The following is an 18,177-nucleotide window of genomic DNA, read 5'->3' on the forward strand; positions in this document are numbered from 1 at the left end:
TATATAACTAAATAATTGATGCGAGCGCGAAGCGCAAGCGGAAAAATTCTAGTTTTAGACCTAGAACGGGACACTCTATTCATGTTTTGTAAATCATGAAAAGGATGAGTAAGAGGGGATCTTCCTACATTAATAATGCGAGCGCAAAGAGCGAGCAGAAAAGTGTTTGTATACTATTTGAACTGATCGAAAAGTGCCTTTAAGGACTACTTGCACTTAGCCACGAAGACGTTACATACTTCAACAATCAAATAATGCGAGCGCGAAGCGCGAGAGGAATAATTCGAGATTTAGACCTAGAACGGGACACTCTATTCATGTTTTGTAGATCATGAAAAGGATGAGTAAGAGGGGATCTTCCTACATAATAATGCGAGCGCAAAGAGCGAGCAGAAAAGTGTTTGTATACGTTTTGAACTGATCGAAAAGTGCCTTTTAAGGACTGCTTGCACTTAGCCACGAAGACGTTACATATTTCAACAATCAAATAATGCGAGCGCGAAGCGCGAGAGGAATAATTCGAGATTTAGACCTAGAACGGGACACTCTATTCATGTTTTGTAAATCAGGGAAGGGATGAGAAAGGAGTGATCTCCCTACATTAATAATTCGAGAACAAAGGGCGAGCAGACAATTTTTTATATAGTGATCTGAAAATGGATAACTAAATGAACATGCGCGCGCGTGTTTCAGATTTAGACATAGAGTCTATATTCTTAATACATCTTTTATCATGAAAATAAAAGCGAGCGCGAAGCGCGAGCTTAAAATATTTGATATTTCGATCTGAAAAGGGGGGTCAATTTCAGCTTTATATTTCAAACAATTTGTAGGAAAAGTGTAAGGTGGATATAAATCGCACTTGATAAAGAGCTGATATTTTTCAAAATGCAAGCATGGCAGCGCTAGCTGATACGTTTTGACAATTAGATCTGAAAAGGAATATTTTGAAAACTTTATGGAATACGTGAAAATAATAGGTATCTGATAAATAAAAATTCGCGAGCGCGCAGTGCGAGCGGAAAATGTTAATATTCAGACCATAAAACTGACATTTTTACAGAGCGCTTTTAAAAATCAATTTGTACATCACACAAATTAATGAAAGTTCGATTTCCGAGGAGAAATATGTTTTGTATATTTACTTCCAAACTTGATATTTAAGCTCCATGTTGAACAAGATATGTGAATCACTTAACAGGCAATGCGAGCGCGAAGCGCGAGCGAAATTTTATACAGTGGCATGAAATTTATTTTTCCAAGTCTTCCTCTCATCTTATTTTATTTACTCGTCTTCCTCCTCTTTTCCATTCCTTCGTTTTTTTTTCTTTCCTTCCCTTTTTTTCTATTTTTGCTCCGCCAATGGAGGGGGGGGGGGGTGGGCCCGTCGGGCCCCGACCTGGATCTGCCTATGTGAATATGTTAAAGATATAGTCTAGTTGAGCCAATTATAGTGCTGAAAGAAAGTGTGAGGACATTTTATAGTATTTTTCGGGTATGTTTCCAATAGTTTAGACCTGCATTGACTTGTTCTGAGATTTTTCCAACCTGAAATACTTTTCAAAATCACACAGTATACATTTGCAGCAATGCTTACTAAAATACCTGTTGGACAAAGTTCAGTAGTAGCTATGATAAATGACTGAGGAAGATGAAAAGAGAGGGGAAAGAGCAGACGCTCCCAAAAGGGAAAAAAGGTGAGAAAAAGGAGAAAAAGAAAAAGCGAAAGGAGACAAGGGAAGAAAGGTACAGCTTTGTTGTTTTTCCTTCTTTTTTGTCAAAAGAATAAAAACCTAAACGAAACGTTGATCTTCTCTCTTAATACAAAATCACTTTTCCCTTTTGTTTCCCACATCTTTTTATACTCCGTTTTTTTTTGCCCTTTTCGGTTGTGGGAATCATATTCTTGCCAGATGATACGGGTGTAAAGAGTATGAAAGTTTTTTTTTTTTTTTTTAATTGCATTGACACAAAATGCCGGCTCTTCTGTTCGGAGCGGGTAAATATTACCCTCACTTCCCGACTCCCAAAATGATCTCTTTCGATTTTCAGCAAGTAATTTTGGGCAAAGCATATCTGCTCAAAGGGGAGGCATTAAATTCGTTCCATGCTATATGCAAATGTACGATATGAAACTTTTTTCTATATAGCTGCATATCCATCCCCTGTCTTGTTTTGAATTTGTTGTGAATGCTGTGAATTTGTCACAAATTGACCATGAATGGTCAGTGGAAGACAACATACTAGCGCCACTCTGGTTTGAAGGACCGACAATTCTCTTTTTCAGTCTTCCCCTTCCTTTTCTAGTCATCTTCTTTTAACTTATTATTTTCTTTTCTCTTCTAATTCATACTCTTTCATTAAGTTATGATAACATGATAGCATAACCGCTGTGTTGGCTCAGTTGCTAGAGCGTCCGTCTCACAACCGGGAGGTCGGGGGTTCAAACCCCGGGCCGCGTGAGACCAAAAGACGTAAAGATGGGAGTTGCTGTTACCCTATTTGGCGTTCAACAATAAAGGGATAGAGCCTCGTCGATCTGGCGCTGCACAGCGGCTACCGGGCTCACGATCAATTGGGTAAAACAAATTTTTGGAGTATTTTATTTCTGGTGTCTATTATTTATATAGTAATAAAAATATGGATGAACATTTATTTTCCATGTAACATTGAATAAGTAGCATGCGTTCTCTTCAATCCACGCTATATTTGTGTCAAAATTTGATATTTTGGGTTTGAATAAACAGAGAAAAGTACAAAAGGTGTCCTCGTATTTGATAGTGGAGTTGGAGAGATAGATGAAATGAATTTTTAGAAAAGCATAACATCATAATTCACACTCTCAATCTACAACCCCACCCCCATCTCCTTTTCCAGTTGGTTTAACTTTCTAGTTGATATAGCTAAATTTCACGGGGGGGGGTGTTGCACCTACAAATGTAATAACGCCCACAAATGTAATAACACTTTACCAACAAATGTAATAATGCACTTTACCCATAAATGTAATAAATTTGAAGGGATTTTTGGCGAATCCGTTCTAAACTAAAATCCTATAGTACTAATACACATGCAGTGTTGACTATTGGGGCATAAAGTTCATCCTTTATAGAACATTTAAGTCTATATTTCATACCCTCGCAAATTTTACCCGAAACACGTATCGCTGTACATTGCTGTGTTGAAAAAGACATCCTTTTTATGTTTTTTTTTTTGGTTGCGCATGGTATGCACTCGTCAATGTTAGTGCCCCCGGGTATGGTAACATACTGGCAAGTTTGCTGTAGTGGATTAAATATGTTTTACTTCAGCAAAATTCAATTTATAATTTTTTTTTTGCACAATCAGGTTTGAAAATTACTTCAACTACTATAGGTGACTATTATTCGAGTAAGAGAAGATCAACCTCTGCAGATGAATCTGTGTAAGTCGAATCTCCACAGATATCTATAAAACTTGGGAAAATACAACTCAAAAGAAGTACATGTATTTATGTAGTCACATAATTTACAAAGTATGATTTGAGGAATGATTTGCTTCCAAAAAAAAATATTTGATTTATGCAGACTTATCTTCCATCCTTTACCCATCTCTCTTCTCTCATGTCAATCTTTAATAAAAAAGTTAGACCAGAATATGCATCCACATTTAGATTTCTCCCACCTTTCTTTTTTATTGTATGTGTTCACATCATGAAGTCATATATAGATTGTATAAAAAAATGCTCTAAGCCTCAAAATTCATAAAAAAGTATATATATATAAAGTGAGAAAAAGATCACAGTACAGTAAGAAATATGTATATGAAAAGTAACAATGCATAAAACTTGGAAAAGAGTGATAATACAAATTTGATTTCCTTCATTCAAAAGAATTATATTCATACAACAGAATTGCTAAAATTGCTATAGAAAGCACAACGTTACCCAGACATCATTGTCACCCTGGATAGATAACACACTTTCATAATGACAAAATGAATAAAAACAAAAGTTTATCTAGAAAAAAAAAATAAGCACCAAAATTGAATAATAATAATTAAACAGAGATAGGATATGTGACTGACAATCGAAAGGCGAGCATGAAAGGCCAAGGGAAAGTTTACCCTGACTAGAAGTTTGCTGTGAAAATATCACAAAAAAATAATTACAAATATTGAAGAATATTCATTTAAGAGTTAGAAAGTTACTCGTATTTTAGATTTGTGATTTCATACAAATCGAGCAGCTTCCGCACATGCACATTATATAAAATGCACAAATTTCAATTTCTAAATCGTTCGCGATGAATAAAAAATTCTTTCAGGGCTGGTGTGAAATGTGTCTGTTAATACACTGATGGTACAACGAAAACCATTTTAATCTTTTTTTTTTCGAAAATGAAATTTCACTGATTTATTTACAACACAATATGCTGTATGGGAAAACTACTCACATATGAAGTTACAAATAAAAAAAAAAGTGGAATGCCTCTGGCTGTCTTGCATGCATTACATGATTTCAGTATAGCAGCAGTGCTGACTTTGAAAAAAAAATGACTTGAACAAAATTTTATTTACAAATAAAATTCATATGATAATAACTTCTAAGTTAATTGACCCAAAATGACATTTGACCTTGATCATGTGAATGAAGACTTTTGTAAGACGATCAGTGACCCGTAATTACCCATATGTCCACATTTCATGAACTAGATCCACAACCTATGATATTTCAAAAACTTATCCTTGGTTTAAAACTTCACTGTTGATTGCCCAACATGGCCCTGATTAACCTTCGTCATATGACCAGAAACTTGCACAGGATATTTATTGATACTTGACTAATCTCATGTCCAAGTTTCATTAACTAAATCCATACATTTTATGAGAGCAATTCAACAAACACCCCAACATAGCCAAAGTTCATAAACTAGATCCATATTCTTTTAAAGTTGTGACATTTCAAAAACTGAACCTTGATTAAAGATTTCGATTCCCTAACAACACTGATGATCACAGTTCATCCTTAGATGACCTTTGACCTTGGTCATGTGACCTGAAACTCAAGCAGGATGTTCAATAATACTTGATTACTCTAATGTCCAGGATTCATGAAGTAGGTCCATATGCTGCCGCCGTCAGCAAAGCAGTGCCTACATAGTCTCGCTCTGCTCTGTGAGACAAAAAATAAAATTCTAGTAACTTTAAAATCTTTGGTGGAATTTCTTCAAACTTTTACTAATATTTCTTAATCATTTTTTGCTACTTTTGCAATAAACTTTTTATTAGGGTAAACATCCCCTTGAGAGAAAAAATGATAGATAAAGCATTTAATTTTACTTTAAAAGTAATAAACATTAAACTAATTTTCTTATCTTTCATATCATAGAATTCACTTCTTTTTTTTTTTACTTCCATTCACCAAATATTTACATGCTCTATTGAATTGCTACTGCTACATCAAATTTTTGTTCCTACAGTAAGTTGTCACAAATACACCATACTCTTCAAATATATATATTTTTACATTACACAGTGCATCCCAAGGAAAACAAAAGCGATAATTATCCATTGATGATATATAAATTAATCATAATTGCAATAGACAAATACCCTAAAATTTTAAAGGTTACAGTCTCTTCTTTCACCTGCATGGTATAATTCAGAAAATTCATCATTTATGCACGAGTAAAAACCAATTTGAATAATTCCAAAAAGCACTTTGGCAAAGTGTGTCTGAATTAAAAAAAAACAAAATATGGTCTTTAATTTGATACCTTGATCATAGAAAATTGTGAAGTTTACAATGCTTGAACTCCAATCAGGGTTGGTGGATTTAAATCACCTCCATGAAAGTACATGTACAAATGATATATATATATATATATTTTTTTTTTAATACAAATTCTGTTTCAATTCTTTGAAACAATCAAAGAGCTTTTATTTTTGCTGAACTTACAAAGAGACAAAAAAATATGCAGATTTCTTTATCACATGATCTTGAAGAGTCCCTTTGATATCAATCTGTTCATGATCAAAATGCTTTTGCTCACTCACACATGAAAGGTGAGTCATGTAAGTTATACCTGATGAAGGAGGTGCTATATAATGATAGGTAAAGCTGCCAACCTTAATAAGAACATGTCAGTAATATAAAATCATTATTTATATTAGGAAATACCATAGGACAACACATAAAACCAACAACTTTAGAAATCAGTATTTTGCATGAAACCATCAATATTGTTCTCATTTTTCAGTACTAAATACTTAAAATCAGTACAATATAGTTGGCCACTCTGCATTTGTCTATTGTATGTTTGATTAGGTTATATCATTGATAATCATCACTCTGTTTGGCTTTCTTGGGTTTCATTGTGAATCATTTGTATGCAGTACAAGTGACTCTATGCAAAAGCTACTGTAAACAAAATTTGCAATACGGTAAATAACATTGATAGAACAATATACCAACCAAATACATGTAGCATCAGGCAAAATATCTATACACAAATATATTACTTGGAGATAATTTCATATGAAGTAATTACAACAATCATAATATGAAATGTGTTATACAAAATCAGACAGAGACATCAGCAACTCAAAATAAGGTAGACTTTCATGACTTGATTCAATCTTCTCTATTATTCAGCTAAAATAGTATTGTTGTTTACAGGTAACATTGTTTAGGTGGACATTCAACATTGGGAGTTTGAGGTTTTTAAAATCTCGTTTTAAATGTCAGAGTGATGATCCCCTCTAGGCAAGACTGATATCATACATGTTACATATGTGAAGCATGGAACTGGTCTACTCTTGTACAAGAGGCATACATTTTCCCTCTAATTTCCATTTCTGAGTCTGGGTCAATTGCATAATTAGACAAATGAATGGCTATTCAAGTAACATGGATACAATATGTACATCAAGAAGTTAAACATGACATTAGCAGTTTTATTTTTAAATACATGTAGTTTAATGGGATAAAATACATGCCATGAAGTTTAATCTATCAAGCCTCTATGGTCTACAAACAAACATTGCGCTGATAAATACGCTTCTTTTTATTAAAGAAATAAAAATAATGAATACTTTGTATACAAGCTTTGTCTTTTAGTTTCTGAATATGATTTTTTCTTCTTCAAAATACAACAAAATACGGTAGGCAGTTTACACACAAAGAATAACAACTTTTATCATCATAAATATAAATTGCTGTAATAATGTGAAATAATCATTTTATCTCATAAATTCTCGTTACCGGATTCTGCGAGGAGCTACGCATGCGCGAAATCAGTGAGCCTACATTCATGCATCGGCTGACAACAGGCAGCCATTTTGATCAGTAGACATTTGTTTTTCTTAGAAAGTTCCATGTGCCAAAAAACAACAACAAAAAACAAAAAAAAAACAAAAAAGAGGAATACTTCCTGGGGGGCGTTTCATGAAAGGACTTGTCAGACGTTTTATCCGACAGTTACCATAGGAACAGTGCCTATCAGCCAATCAAAATCATTGAAAGATGTCAGATCTGACAACTTGTTGGATGAAAATATTGATGAAACGCTCCCCTGATTGACTCTTCCAATGGAAGTCGACATTCCAGCAAGAGTTGCTTTAGAAGCAACTTTTTATGAAATGGTGCCCTGGTCTTGTAGAAGTAAACTTTCAGAGATCCAGTATCTAGTCTAATTTTAGCAACTCATTGTTGTGTTTTTGAGTTATCAGTGCATTCTTTTATTTCTATGCATCTTTAATATCATAGAAATTATTAGAATAATATAAGCTTCTATATTTTTAGTATCATCAACAATAACGAATACTGTTTTAAGATACAAAAACTGAATTTTACATACATGTCATCACTTGTAATCATCTCCACTTTCGAAGACAGCAAAACTTGTAAGCTCCAGAAAATCCAATTCATGCGTTGGATAAAATCATTCGAATTCTGGAATTGTATACAGTGTATGTACACAATGATTACAACATCCCTGTAAACTACCAATGAAAGAAACTACTTAAATCTCTTTATCATTTCTTACACTGCATAGAGGAAATATATGAACACAGATTCAGTTCACTCACTCATGATCTACATGTATATCAGCATTCAGCATGTAGGCCTACAAATAGAATTGGGGAGAATTACATAAATAGTGATGAATAAAAAAAATTCAAAAGGGGAGTTTAAGTGGCCATATGTATTTGTGAAGAGGCATAGTATTACAGTTATGTAGTTCAAAATAGTTATTACAGCCATAGCAATAGAAATAGGTAGACACACATGTGAATCATTATTTTGGAGGAAAACATGCAACAGTCTCAACTGATGCTGATTACAATATTAATTCCACCATATTTGCCAGCACATGACATGGAAAAAAAATTAACAAATCAATATTATACATGTACTAGTAGTTAAGAGAATTTCAAATTCATTATGGTTCACATATATCACCCAGCTGCCTTCATTGTAAAGTATTCATATTAAAGTTTAGTTTTAAATTCATATTAACATCTACATGTACAATAGTAATTCAATTCTTTGTCTTAAATAATTAAGTGCATCCTATAGAAAACAAATACAATATTTATTGATGATTTATCATTACTTAATCACAAATACAATAGGCAAATCACCTATTATTGTCTCCTCTTTCAGTTGGTATAACAGAAGATTTCTCATTCACGTACGAGTGAGCAAAACAATTTGAAGAAAGGATACCAAACAGAATACTTGGCAGGTGGTATCTGAGGTTCAAAAAGGAAATCACGTCTGAAAAGTATAATAAAATATATGCTCTTTGATTTGATACCTCAATTACAAAATGGTTAAGAAATAACAAAGTTCTGTTTCTTTGAAACAATGCTTGTATTGTCATAATGTCATTTAACAAAAGTTTTTTTTCCATTTTCCCATCAAATCGAACACACAGTTATGATGGCTTCATGCATGGCTGATCATCAACAAAACAGAGTGTCAAGATAGTCTGTCCAACTTACCTGTAAAACCTCTTCATGTTATATTTCAGACTTCACGTCTTATTTAAAAAACAGAAGTGTAATTTCTGGACCACTTTCTGTGATTGAGGTATCAAATTAAAGAGCAAATATTGAACTTTTCAAAATGTGATTTTTTTTATTAAACACACATACTGCCCACGAAGTGACTTTTTGGTATCCTCTCTTCAATGTATTCAATCAATTGCTCTTTCAATGATAAATCTTCTGTGTTATACCAGCTGAAATAGGAGACTCTACAATGATAGGTCATTTGTCTATTGAAATTATTATTAAGTAATGATAAATCATCGATCAATCACAGTTTCGTTATATTGGGGGGGGGGGGGGCACACTGTAATTATTGGTTCACTGAAAATGTATAACTGGGGCTAATTCACCAACAAACTGAATCAACTTTGAAATGAGATAAAATCTAATATCTGGTTGGTCTTCATCTTGCAAACATTGATTTTAACTGTCCGTGAATCACCCCCTGACTCTCAAGACATTACAGTATTTCAAAATATAGTTTTAAAATCAAAGACAAAAAATCATAAAATCAAATCCATACAAAGAAACAGAAGATAAGGAAACATGGGTGATGAAAACAAGAAAGTTGAGCTGCTTGTTGAAGGCAGTTTGCAATAGACAGTCATTACACCACAGCTGGAGAGGTTCCTCCTCTGTCTCCCTCAGGACTACACAGAAAACAAAAGAGGAAAATTAATATAATTAGTGATAATCTGTCTTCCATCAATTCGACATTGCTAACCTACAATCAATGCAATATCACACCCATCTGTCCTGTACTAATCTCCAAACTAGTGACAATTAATAAATATGATATGAAAATGATATTTTCAATGTTCAATCCTGAAGTTTTTACTCTGTGTACAAAAACGCATACAGCGCTCAGCCTACGCAGTCGTCTACTCTTTCGCATGAGTCGCACAAACTCGGTGTAGATGCCCTGAATCTCGGTCGATGTACATTCGTAATTCCGAAGGTTCGGTTATTCCGAAGGTTCGTATTTCCGAAGGTTCATAATTGCGAAAGTTCGTCAATCCGAAAACGAAATAAGGTTCGTAATTCCGAAGGTTCGTTAATCCGAAAACGAAATAAGGTTCGTAATTCCGAAGGTTTGTTAATCCGAAAACAAAATGAGGTTCGTAATTCCGAAGGTTCGTCAATCCGAAAACAAAATGAGGTTCGTAATTCCGAAGGTTCATCAATCCGAAAACGAAATAAGGTTCGGATTTCCGAAAATGAAAATAATTCATTTTGGTAACAAAAACGGTGTTGTCATTACAAGATTAGACGTTATTATGCAATGATAGTAATAACGATCGATGATACATGCGTGTGTTGTGGCCAAAAGCATTTTTTTCATTAAGAATAGGCACCCTGATCAAGCATAGGCTAATTTCAATTTTATCTGAGCAATTGCTGCCTAAGCAAATGGTTTTTAAGATGCATGAGATCAAGTGTGTTGGTCTCGTGCGAGTAACCTCTAGATAATAGGATTTGAATTGGAGGGGATGTCATTTTTAATAACAGCTTCTGCTGGTAATAAAATTATTCTGATAATGATCCTTGTGAGATGTTGAAAGCGCGAATCGCAAGCTCAAACTAGAAGACATTTCATGTAACAAGACGTGAACTTAAACATTCTGAGCATTTATTGTAATCGTTAGAAAGATGTGTATCTTTCTAAAGAATTAACGTGAGGGCGAGCTGTAATTTGTATAATGACCCTGGGCCTGTTGCATAAAACTTTTTTACCTGAGAAAACTCAGGTTGTTTTTACCAGAGTTTTTGCCCTGTGCTAAAGTCAATGGCGGAATGTCAGACTAACCTTAGTTTTCAGTTTTTACCAAAGTTTTATGCAACAGCAGAGCTGCCAACCTAAACAAGAACATTTCAGTATCTTCAAGGCTGAAAATCAGTATTTTGGTGAGGAAATTAGTATTTTCAAAGGAATACCATAGGACGACACATAAACTGAAACTTAAGAAATCAGTATTTTGCATGAAACCATCAGTATTCTTCTCTATTTTCAGTACTAAATACGGAAAATAAGTACTACTTGGCAGCTCTGCAACAGGCTTCAGAAAGTAACCTTTTAAAGACTGCATTTAGTGACTCATGAATAGAATAAATATCTCACGAACTAAATAATGAGAGCGCGAACCGCAAGCTTAAAATTTGTGATATTCCAACCTGAAAACTGGATATTTTATATATATGAGTCCCTCAATAAACAATACTTGATGCGAGGGAGAAACGTAAGCCAAATTTTTCTGATTTTCCAACCTGAAAACTGGATATTCTAAACATTCTTGTGAAAAAAAATAATAATAGCTGGGAGAACAGTTTTCAGAACTTAAGTGGCTTCCCTGGGTAAATAATATCTATATCATTATCATTCTAGGCCTACATGAAATTTCCAAAAGTTTGAGCACGTGATTCGCACGCAACATCTCACAAGGATGCCCTTTTATCAGTAATTGAACAAAAAGGCGAATTTTACATCTTCAGATTTGATTTTTTCCCCCAAACCGCTTGCTCACAGAAATGAAACGTAAATATATAACTTATCAATCAGTGATCACTTAAAAAATTTTGCTCGATTTGATTACTACAAAACACAGAACCTTTTACACAGATGATAATCTCATGGTGAAAACATCCATTTGCACCAAATTGCCCCTATTGGCCCCTTTTTTGGCGTTGCCCCCCCAAGGAAAATACGTTCCGCCGCCACTGGTTGAAGCACGCATCGTCTTCATGGCTAACTGCAAAAAGTTCTTTAAATGTCCCCTTTAGATCAGGCCAGAGCTTTATATATTTAAAATTTCTGTTCGCGATTCTTGCTCGCAGTTATTACTGTATCATAAATTTAGTTACATAGGCATCTTATTTTGAAGATCACAAACATATTGCCCATCATATAAAAAAAATATAGCTCGCGCTCGCATTATTTAAAAAGGGTTTATCATATTATTACATATTTACTTTATTTTAAGAGTATAAAGCTAATTATTGACTGTTAGGACTACCCTTTCAAAGAAACAAACAAAAATCAACTTTAAGCTGCCGATTGAGGAAAATATGACTGAAAACAAATCCCCCCCTATTTGACGAAAGTTGGATCCGCCGGGAGGGAGGCAGGGGGCACCTGCACCCCAAAAATGAAATAAAAAACAGGGAAATGAATATTTTCCAAAATGGGGAAGTTCCTTTTTCAAAAATAAATATGCCGTTTTTCATGTTTTTTCGAAATAAACTGCTCTTTTTAAAGTATACAAGTTAAGTTTTCAGACTGGAATATTGCAAATTTTCAGCTTGCGCTTTGCACTCTCATTCGATTGGTGAAATATGGATCCTAAAGAGGTCACTAAATGCTTTCTTTAACAGATTCTTTTTCTGGTCAGTATGTTTAAGCTCGCGTATTGCGCTCGTGTTAATTCTTTAGTTAGATGCACATCTTTTTAACGACAGCAGAAATCTGTTCAGATTTTTAAAAACTTATTTTCATTTTTTATTTGAATACCCTTAAGTTTTAGCTTGTGATACACGCTTGCAACACCTCGCAATAATGCCATTTTAAGAATAATTGACCCCAAAAAACGTTTTACAACTTTACCTCTGACTTTGTTTTACCAAGCCGCTTGCTCATTATACTCTCTCCCAAAAAATAAAGCCTAAATATACATTTTGCCATATCAAGAAGTCACTTCAAAAAAGTTTTTCTTTATTTAATCACTATCAAACACACAATTACTTCAAGCAGATGATAATCTTAAGGTGAAAATATCACCAAAGTGCCCATTTTGACGTATGAGTGTCATTTTTTTGCTTTACCCCCCAAACGAAAATTCGTTCGGCCGCCCTTCCCTTTCTATCCTCATAACAATTGAACGGCAACAGTGTCCCCCGCTCCCCCCCCCCTTGCCTCTGCCTCTGCTTTCCCGGTTTTCATTTTTCGGATTAACGAACCTTATTTTGTTTTCGGATTAACGAACCTTATTTCGTTTTCGGATTAACGAACCTTCGGAACAACGAACCTTATTTCGTTTTCGGATTAACGAACCTTCAGAACAACGAACCTTATTTCGTTTTCGGATTATTATACCTTCGGAGTAACGAAACATCGGAATAACGCCACAAATGTTTGGAATAACAAACCCTTATTCGTTTTCGGATTAACGAACATCGAGGTATAGGCAATTTACGTGTTTCGGAATTACGAAGTGTAACCGTACAAAATAACCCCCCAAACAATTTTTTTCTGGGCTTTATTTACATATTTTCACCCCTAAACAAGTTGTCGCCAGAATATAACCCCGGGGGAAAAACATACCCTAAGCATGTTTGGCTAGTTTTTAAAAAAAGCTTTGCAAAAAAATACCCTAAGAACGTATGACCCCATGATTTACCATTGACTAGTTATTCAAAACCACCCTTTTTCTTGAAAATCTGTCTTTTGATACCCTTAACGAGTGCACGCGGGGCCCTCGTCCAAAACTGAAAATACACCCCTTTAAACACGTTTTTTGGTCACACTTGTGTCCAGCAATATATTTGACTGCCCCATCTCGGCCCTAAATCGACGGTGTAAGCCAAGGTTGCTTCCACTAAAACCTGGTGACAACCCTGCATATAAATGTATCAAAATTCAAATCATTTGCTCTTCATCCTTACTCATCCACTGATTTTTCCCAACATACGTCATAAGAAATGTTTTTGTACTATTTAAAAAAAAAAAGTATTTTCCCTTGGATTATATAGTGAAATAAACATTACAGGCTGGCTAGATTTACTTTTTGTACAAAGTCAAATATGTAACTTAATTGTAGAAGATTGAATCCAAAATATTGAAGAATATTCTGGAGATTACATGTATATCTAAAAAAAAAATATTAAAGCCTTAATCTGTAACTTAAAAGAAAAAAAAAAGAAATCTGTATGACCAAAATGACTGCAAGATATATGTAGCTCCATATTATTCACCTTTTCTTTTAAAGTAGCCACCCGAAGAAAATTCATAAGAGATAATTGTAGACAAGTTTTATATGGATGGAAAGGCCTTGTCTAGAAAATGGGTAACTATTAAAAAAGTATTTTTATAGACGTAAAGGGAAAGCAAGAAATGCAATAAGAGACCCTTCTCAGCACTGGGCGTTGTGGCGTGCGCCTGTAATCCAAGCTATGTGGGGAAGTTACAAATTGATGCAGAGGTTCAGGCCCTGGGGCGGTATTCTGAGGTCATTTTATCTTTAAAATATTTTATTTTATCTCTTAAAATGAAATTGATATTCTGAGATGACACAGCCTCATTCACTATTATAACAAGTGGAATGCCTCTGGCCGTCTCACCTGCATCACGCGGTTCAATATAGCAGCAGTGCTGACTTTGAATACTACTCTAACTCGCACAAGATGTTCAGTGATACATGTTTACTCTTATGTCCGCTTTTTATGAACGAGACCAATAAACTTACAGAGATATGATGGTTATTCAGCAAAAAAAACCCAACATGGCCAAAGTTCATTGACCTTACATGACCTTTGACCTTGATCATGTGACCTGAAACTCGCACAGGATGTTCAGTGATACTTGATTACTCTTATGTACAAGTTTCATGAATCAGATCCATAAACTTTCAAAGTTTTGATGGTAATTCAACAGATAAACCCAATTCGGCCAAAGTTCATTGACCTTTGACCTTGGTCATGTGACCTGAAACGCGCACAGGATGTTTAGTGATATTTGATTACTCATATGTCCAAGTTTAATGAACTAGACTAATAAACTTTCAAAGTTATGATAGTAATTCAACAGATACCCCCGATTCGGCCAAAGTTCATTGACCCTAAATGACCTTTGACCTTAATCATGAGACCTGAAACTTGCACAAAATATTCAGTGATGCTTGATTACTATTATGTCCAAGTTTCATGAATCATATCCATAAACTTTCAAAGTTATGATGGGAATTCAACAGATATCCCCAATTCGGCCAAAGTTCATTGACCCTAAATGACCTTTGACCTTGGTCATGTGACGTGAAGCTCATACAGGATGTTCAGTGATACTTGATTAACCTTATGTCCAAGTTTCATGAACTAGGTCCATATATTTTCTATGTTATGATGACATTTCAAAAACTTAACCTCAGGTTAAGATTTCGATGTTCATTCCTCCAACATGGTCTAAGTTCATTGACCCTAAATGACCTTTGACCTTGGTCATGTGACATGAAACTTTAATAGGATGTTCAGTAATACTTGATTAACCTTATGGCCAAGTTTCATGAACTAGGTCCATATACTTTCTCAGTTATGATGTCATTTCAAAAACTTAACCTCAGGTTAAGATTTGATGTTGACGCCGCCGCCGCCGTCGGAAAAGCGGCGCCTATAGTCTCACTCTGCTTCGCAGGTGAGACAAAAAGGAAAGTTATATATGTGATCAGTAATACTTCTAGTAGGCGGCAAGTAGTAAGAATTCCAAAAATTTTCTGTAGAATCTGATTTTTTGTGCTATTTCTCCTATTTTTAGGGTGCTGAATACGAATCTGCTTGTTGCCAAATTTATAAATGCCGTCTTCGACCGTTGCCATGGCAACCGATTAATTTCTCAAAAATAACATGTATTCCCATGTAAATGGTAGATAAACATGATATAAATTAGCCAAGAGATTGAATTCAAGGTTCCGATTAAATAACAATAAAATTCAGAAATATTTAAGATCATCAAAATAGTTCCAATTAGCCCGTTGCCATGGTAACGGCTCATTTTTCCTCCAGAAAAGTAAAAAAAATTATTTAAGTTTGTATAATCTGTTTTTTGTTTCATTTTCCCTGCGATTAGGGTGTTAAACATAAGGAGTTATTTTGCTAAATGTATAAATACACTCTCATTACGTTGCCATGGCAACCAAATAATACCTAATTTGGTAAAAAAAGATAACATGGAAAAAAGATAATGGCAGGAAAGACGATAAAAGCTACTTAATCTACATGTGTAGGGTTTTTCCCACTCATTTAGAACAAAAACTACATAAGTGTTATGCATGAGATTATTGGAATGATAGGAACTGATGTTGCCTTGACAATGCTTGAATTTAAAAATTTATATCAATGTTGCAAATGGCCCGTTGCCATGGTAACATCTTATTTTTCTCAGAAAAGTACAAATTTTGATAAAATCATGTAGAGTCACGTTTTTATCCTTTCATCTCCACTAAGTTTAGGTTGCTAAAAATTAATATGCTTGTTGGTAATTGTGTAAGTACCATCTCAGACCATTGCCATGGCAACCAAATACCAACTTATTTGGTAAAAAATAAACTGTTGAAAAAGTTAATGGTGGATGTACAGTAAAAACGAACTAATCTACATGCGAAAGGCTTGACCCATTAATTTAATTTTTAAAGCAAAATTCCGGTGAGTATTTTGCATTAATTAATTAGAATGATAAAATGGATATTTCCTTGGCAACGCTTGATTTTATTAATAAATATCAATGATGCAAATGGCCTATTGTCATGGTAACGGCTCCATTTACACCAGAAAATAACAAATTTTAATAAAAATATGTCCGATTATTCTTTCATTTCCGCCAAAGTATACATGTACATGTAGGTTCCTAGACATTGATATGCTTGTTGCTGTTGCTTTGATAGTGGTTAATCAATTTAATTTCATATGATAAATACCAATGTTGCAAATTGCCTGATGTCGTGGTAAACATCACTCCTTGCAAAGTTCCCTCCTGCAGACTTTTCAACCTGAAGAAAGTAAACTGTGAGCAGTTTTCCATAGATCTGGATACATATCTTCAGAACCTCCCTGCACTCCCTACTCATTACGACACATTTTTAGAGCTGCTGAAGAAATCATCAAGGAAGAATATTCCACAGGGATGCCATACAAGCTATACTCAAGGCCAGCAGAAACACCAGATTCGGATCCTTGGGAATGACTCTACAAAGTCCCAATCTACATGTAGGTCCCAAGTTCCGCCGGCCAAGTGGCCAGCCAGCTTCTAGTGAACAGCCAAGGTAACCCGCGAAGTTCCAACCTCAAAGTTTGGGAATAGCCTGCCAAGAGTCATCTGAATTCACAAGAACTTTCAGCATGAACGACTTGTGCAATGCTATCAAAGCAATGAAGATCAGCAAGGCAGCTGGATTGGACGATGTCCTCGATCTGTGAACAGATGAAAATCTTGGACCTGTTGCACTCCAACGGCGGCTTGACACGCTAAACTACTGTCCTGAGTGAAAGCACAATGCTAAACTTATGGAGGAAATCAAGGGTAGTTGCCTTACTCAAGCCAGGCAAAACACCAGCCAGCCCAAAGAGCTACAGGCCAATATCTCTGCTTTGTCATACAAGATCTTTGAAAGGCTCCTACTCCACCACATTGCTCCCTTGGTGGATGAGCTCCTCATTCCAGAACAAGCAGGATTTAGGCCTGGAAAGTCTTGTACTAGTAGTTAACTGCTGAATCTGACACAGTACATTGAAGATTGCTTCGAGGAAGGGTTGATGAAAAGAGCAGCCTTTGTTGACCTCATTGAAGCTTATGACACAATCATTGAATACTCACAAGGGAAGTCTTTGAGATGACAAAGGACCTTAGCCTGACACAGACGATTCAAAACATGCTCTCAAATCAACGGTTTTGTGAATCTCAGTGGTTCCAGTAGCAGATGGCTGACACACGAAAGGTCTCCCACAAAAAAGCATCATCGTCTTGCTCTTTATCATCTACACAAATGACCAACCAATCCACCAAATAATGAGAGCTACCTGTCCGCTGATGACATTTGCATTGCTTCACACAAACAGTCCTTTGAAGAGATGAAAAAGCACTCAGCGATGCTCTGGTAGGCCTGACTCCTTACTACGCTGCAAATCATCTCTGGGCAAATCCAGAGAAAACCCAACTCAGTGCTTTCCACCTAAAAAACAGAGATGCAGACTAGTAACAAAGGGTCAGATGGTATAGAAAATGGTTGGAACACACCAGTAAGCCAATCTACCTTGACGTCACCCTAGACAGTTCCCTTACCTACAAAGAACATGTTGCCAAGACAAAGGCTAAAGTTGGAGCAAGGAACAGCATCCTGAAGAAGCTTTCCAACACAAAATGGGAACAGGTGCAAAACCATCCGT

At 35.2% G+C, this 18,177-nt stretch overlaps 1 protein-coding gene across 6 annotated transcripts in view; it reads right to left on the reverse strand.

Moving 5' to 3' along the window:
* Nucleotides 1-5,877: 5,877 nt before the first annotated feature.
* Nucleotides 5,878-18,177, reverse strand: part of LOC121423904 (choline transporter-like protein 1) — a 107,675-nt gene continuing 95,375 nt past the window's right edge. For all 6 annotated transcript variants that reach the window (XM_041619440.1, XM_041619444.1, XM_041619443.1 and 3 more), the window contains one exon: nt 5,878-9,686. In XM_041619440.1, the coding sequence (XP_041475374.1) occupies nt 9,644-9,686 (43 nt within the window). In that variant the 3' untranslated portion in view covers nt 5,878-9,643. The remainder of the gene's footprint in view (nt 9,687-18,177) is intronic.

The sequence above is a fragment of the Lytechinus variegatus genome, chromosome 11 (genome assembly GCF_018143015.1).
Source record: "Lytechinus variegatus isolate NC3 chromosome 11, Lvar_3.0, whole genome shotgun sequence".
Classification (NCBI taxonomy): Eukaryota; Metazoa; Echinodermata; class Echinoidea; order Temnopleuroida; family Toxopneustidae; genus Lytechinus; species Lytechinus variegatus.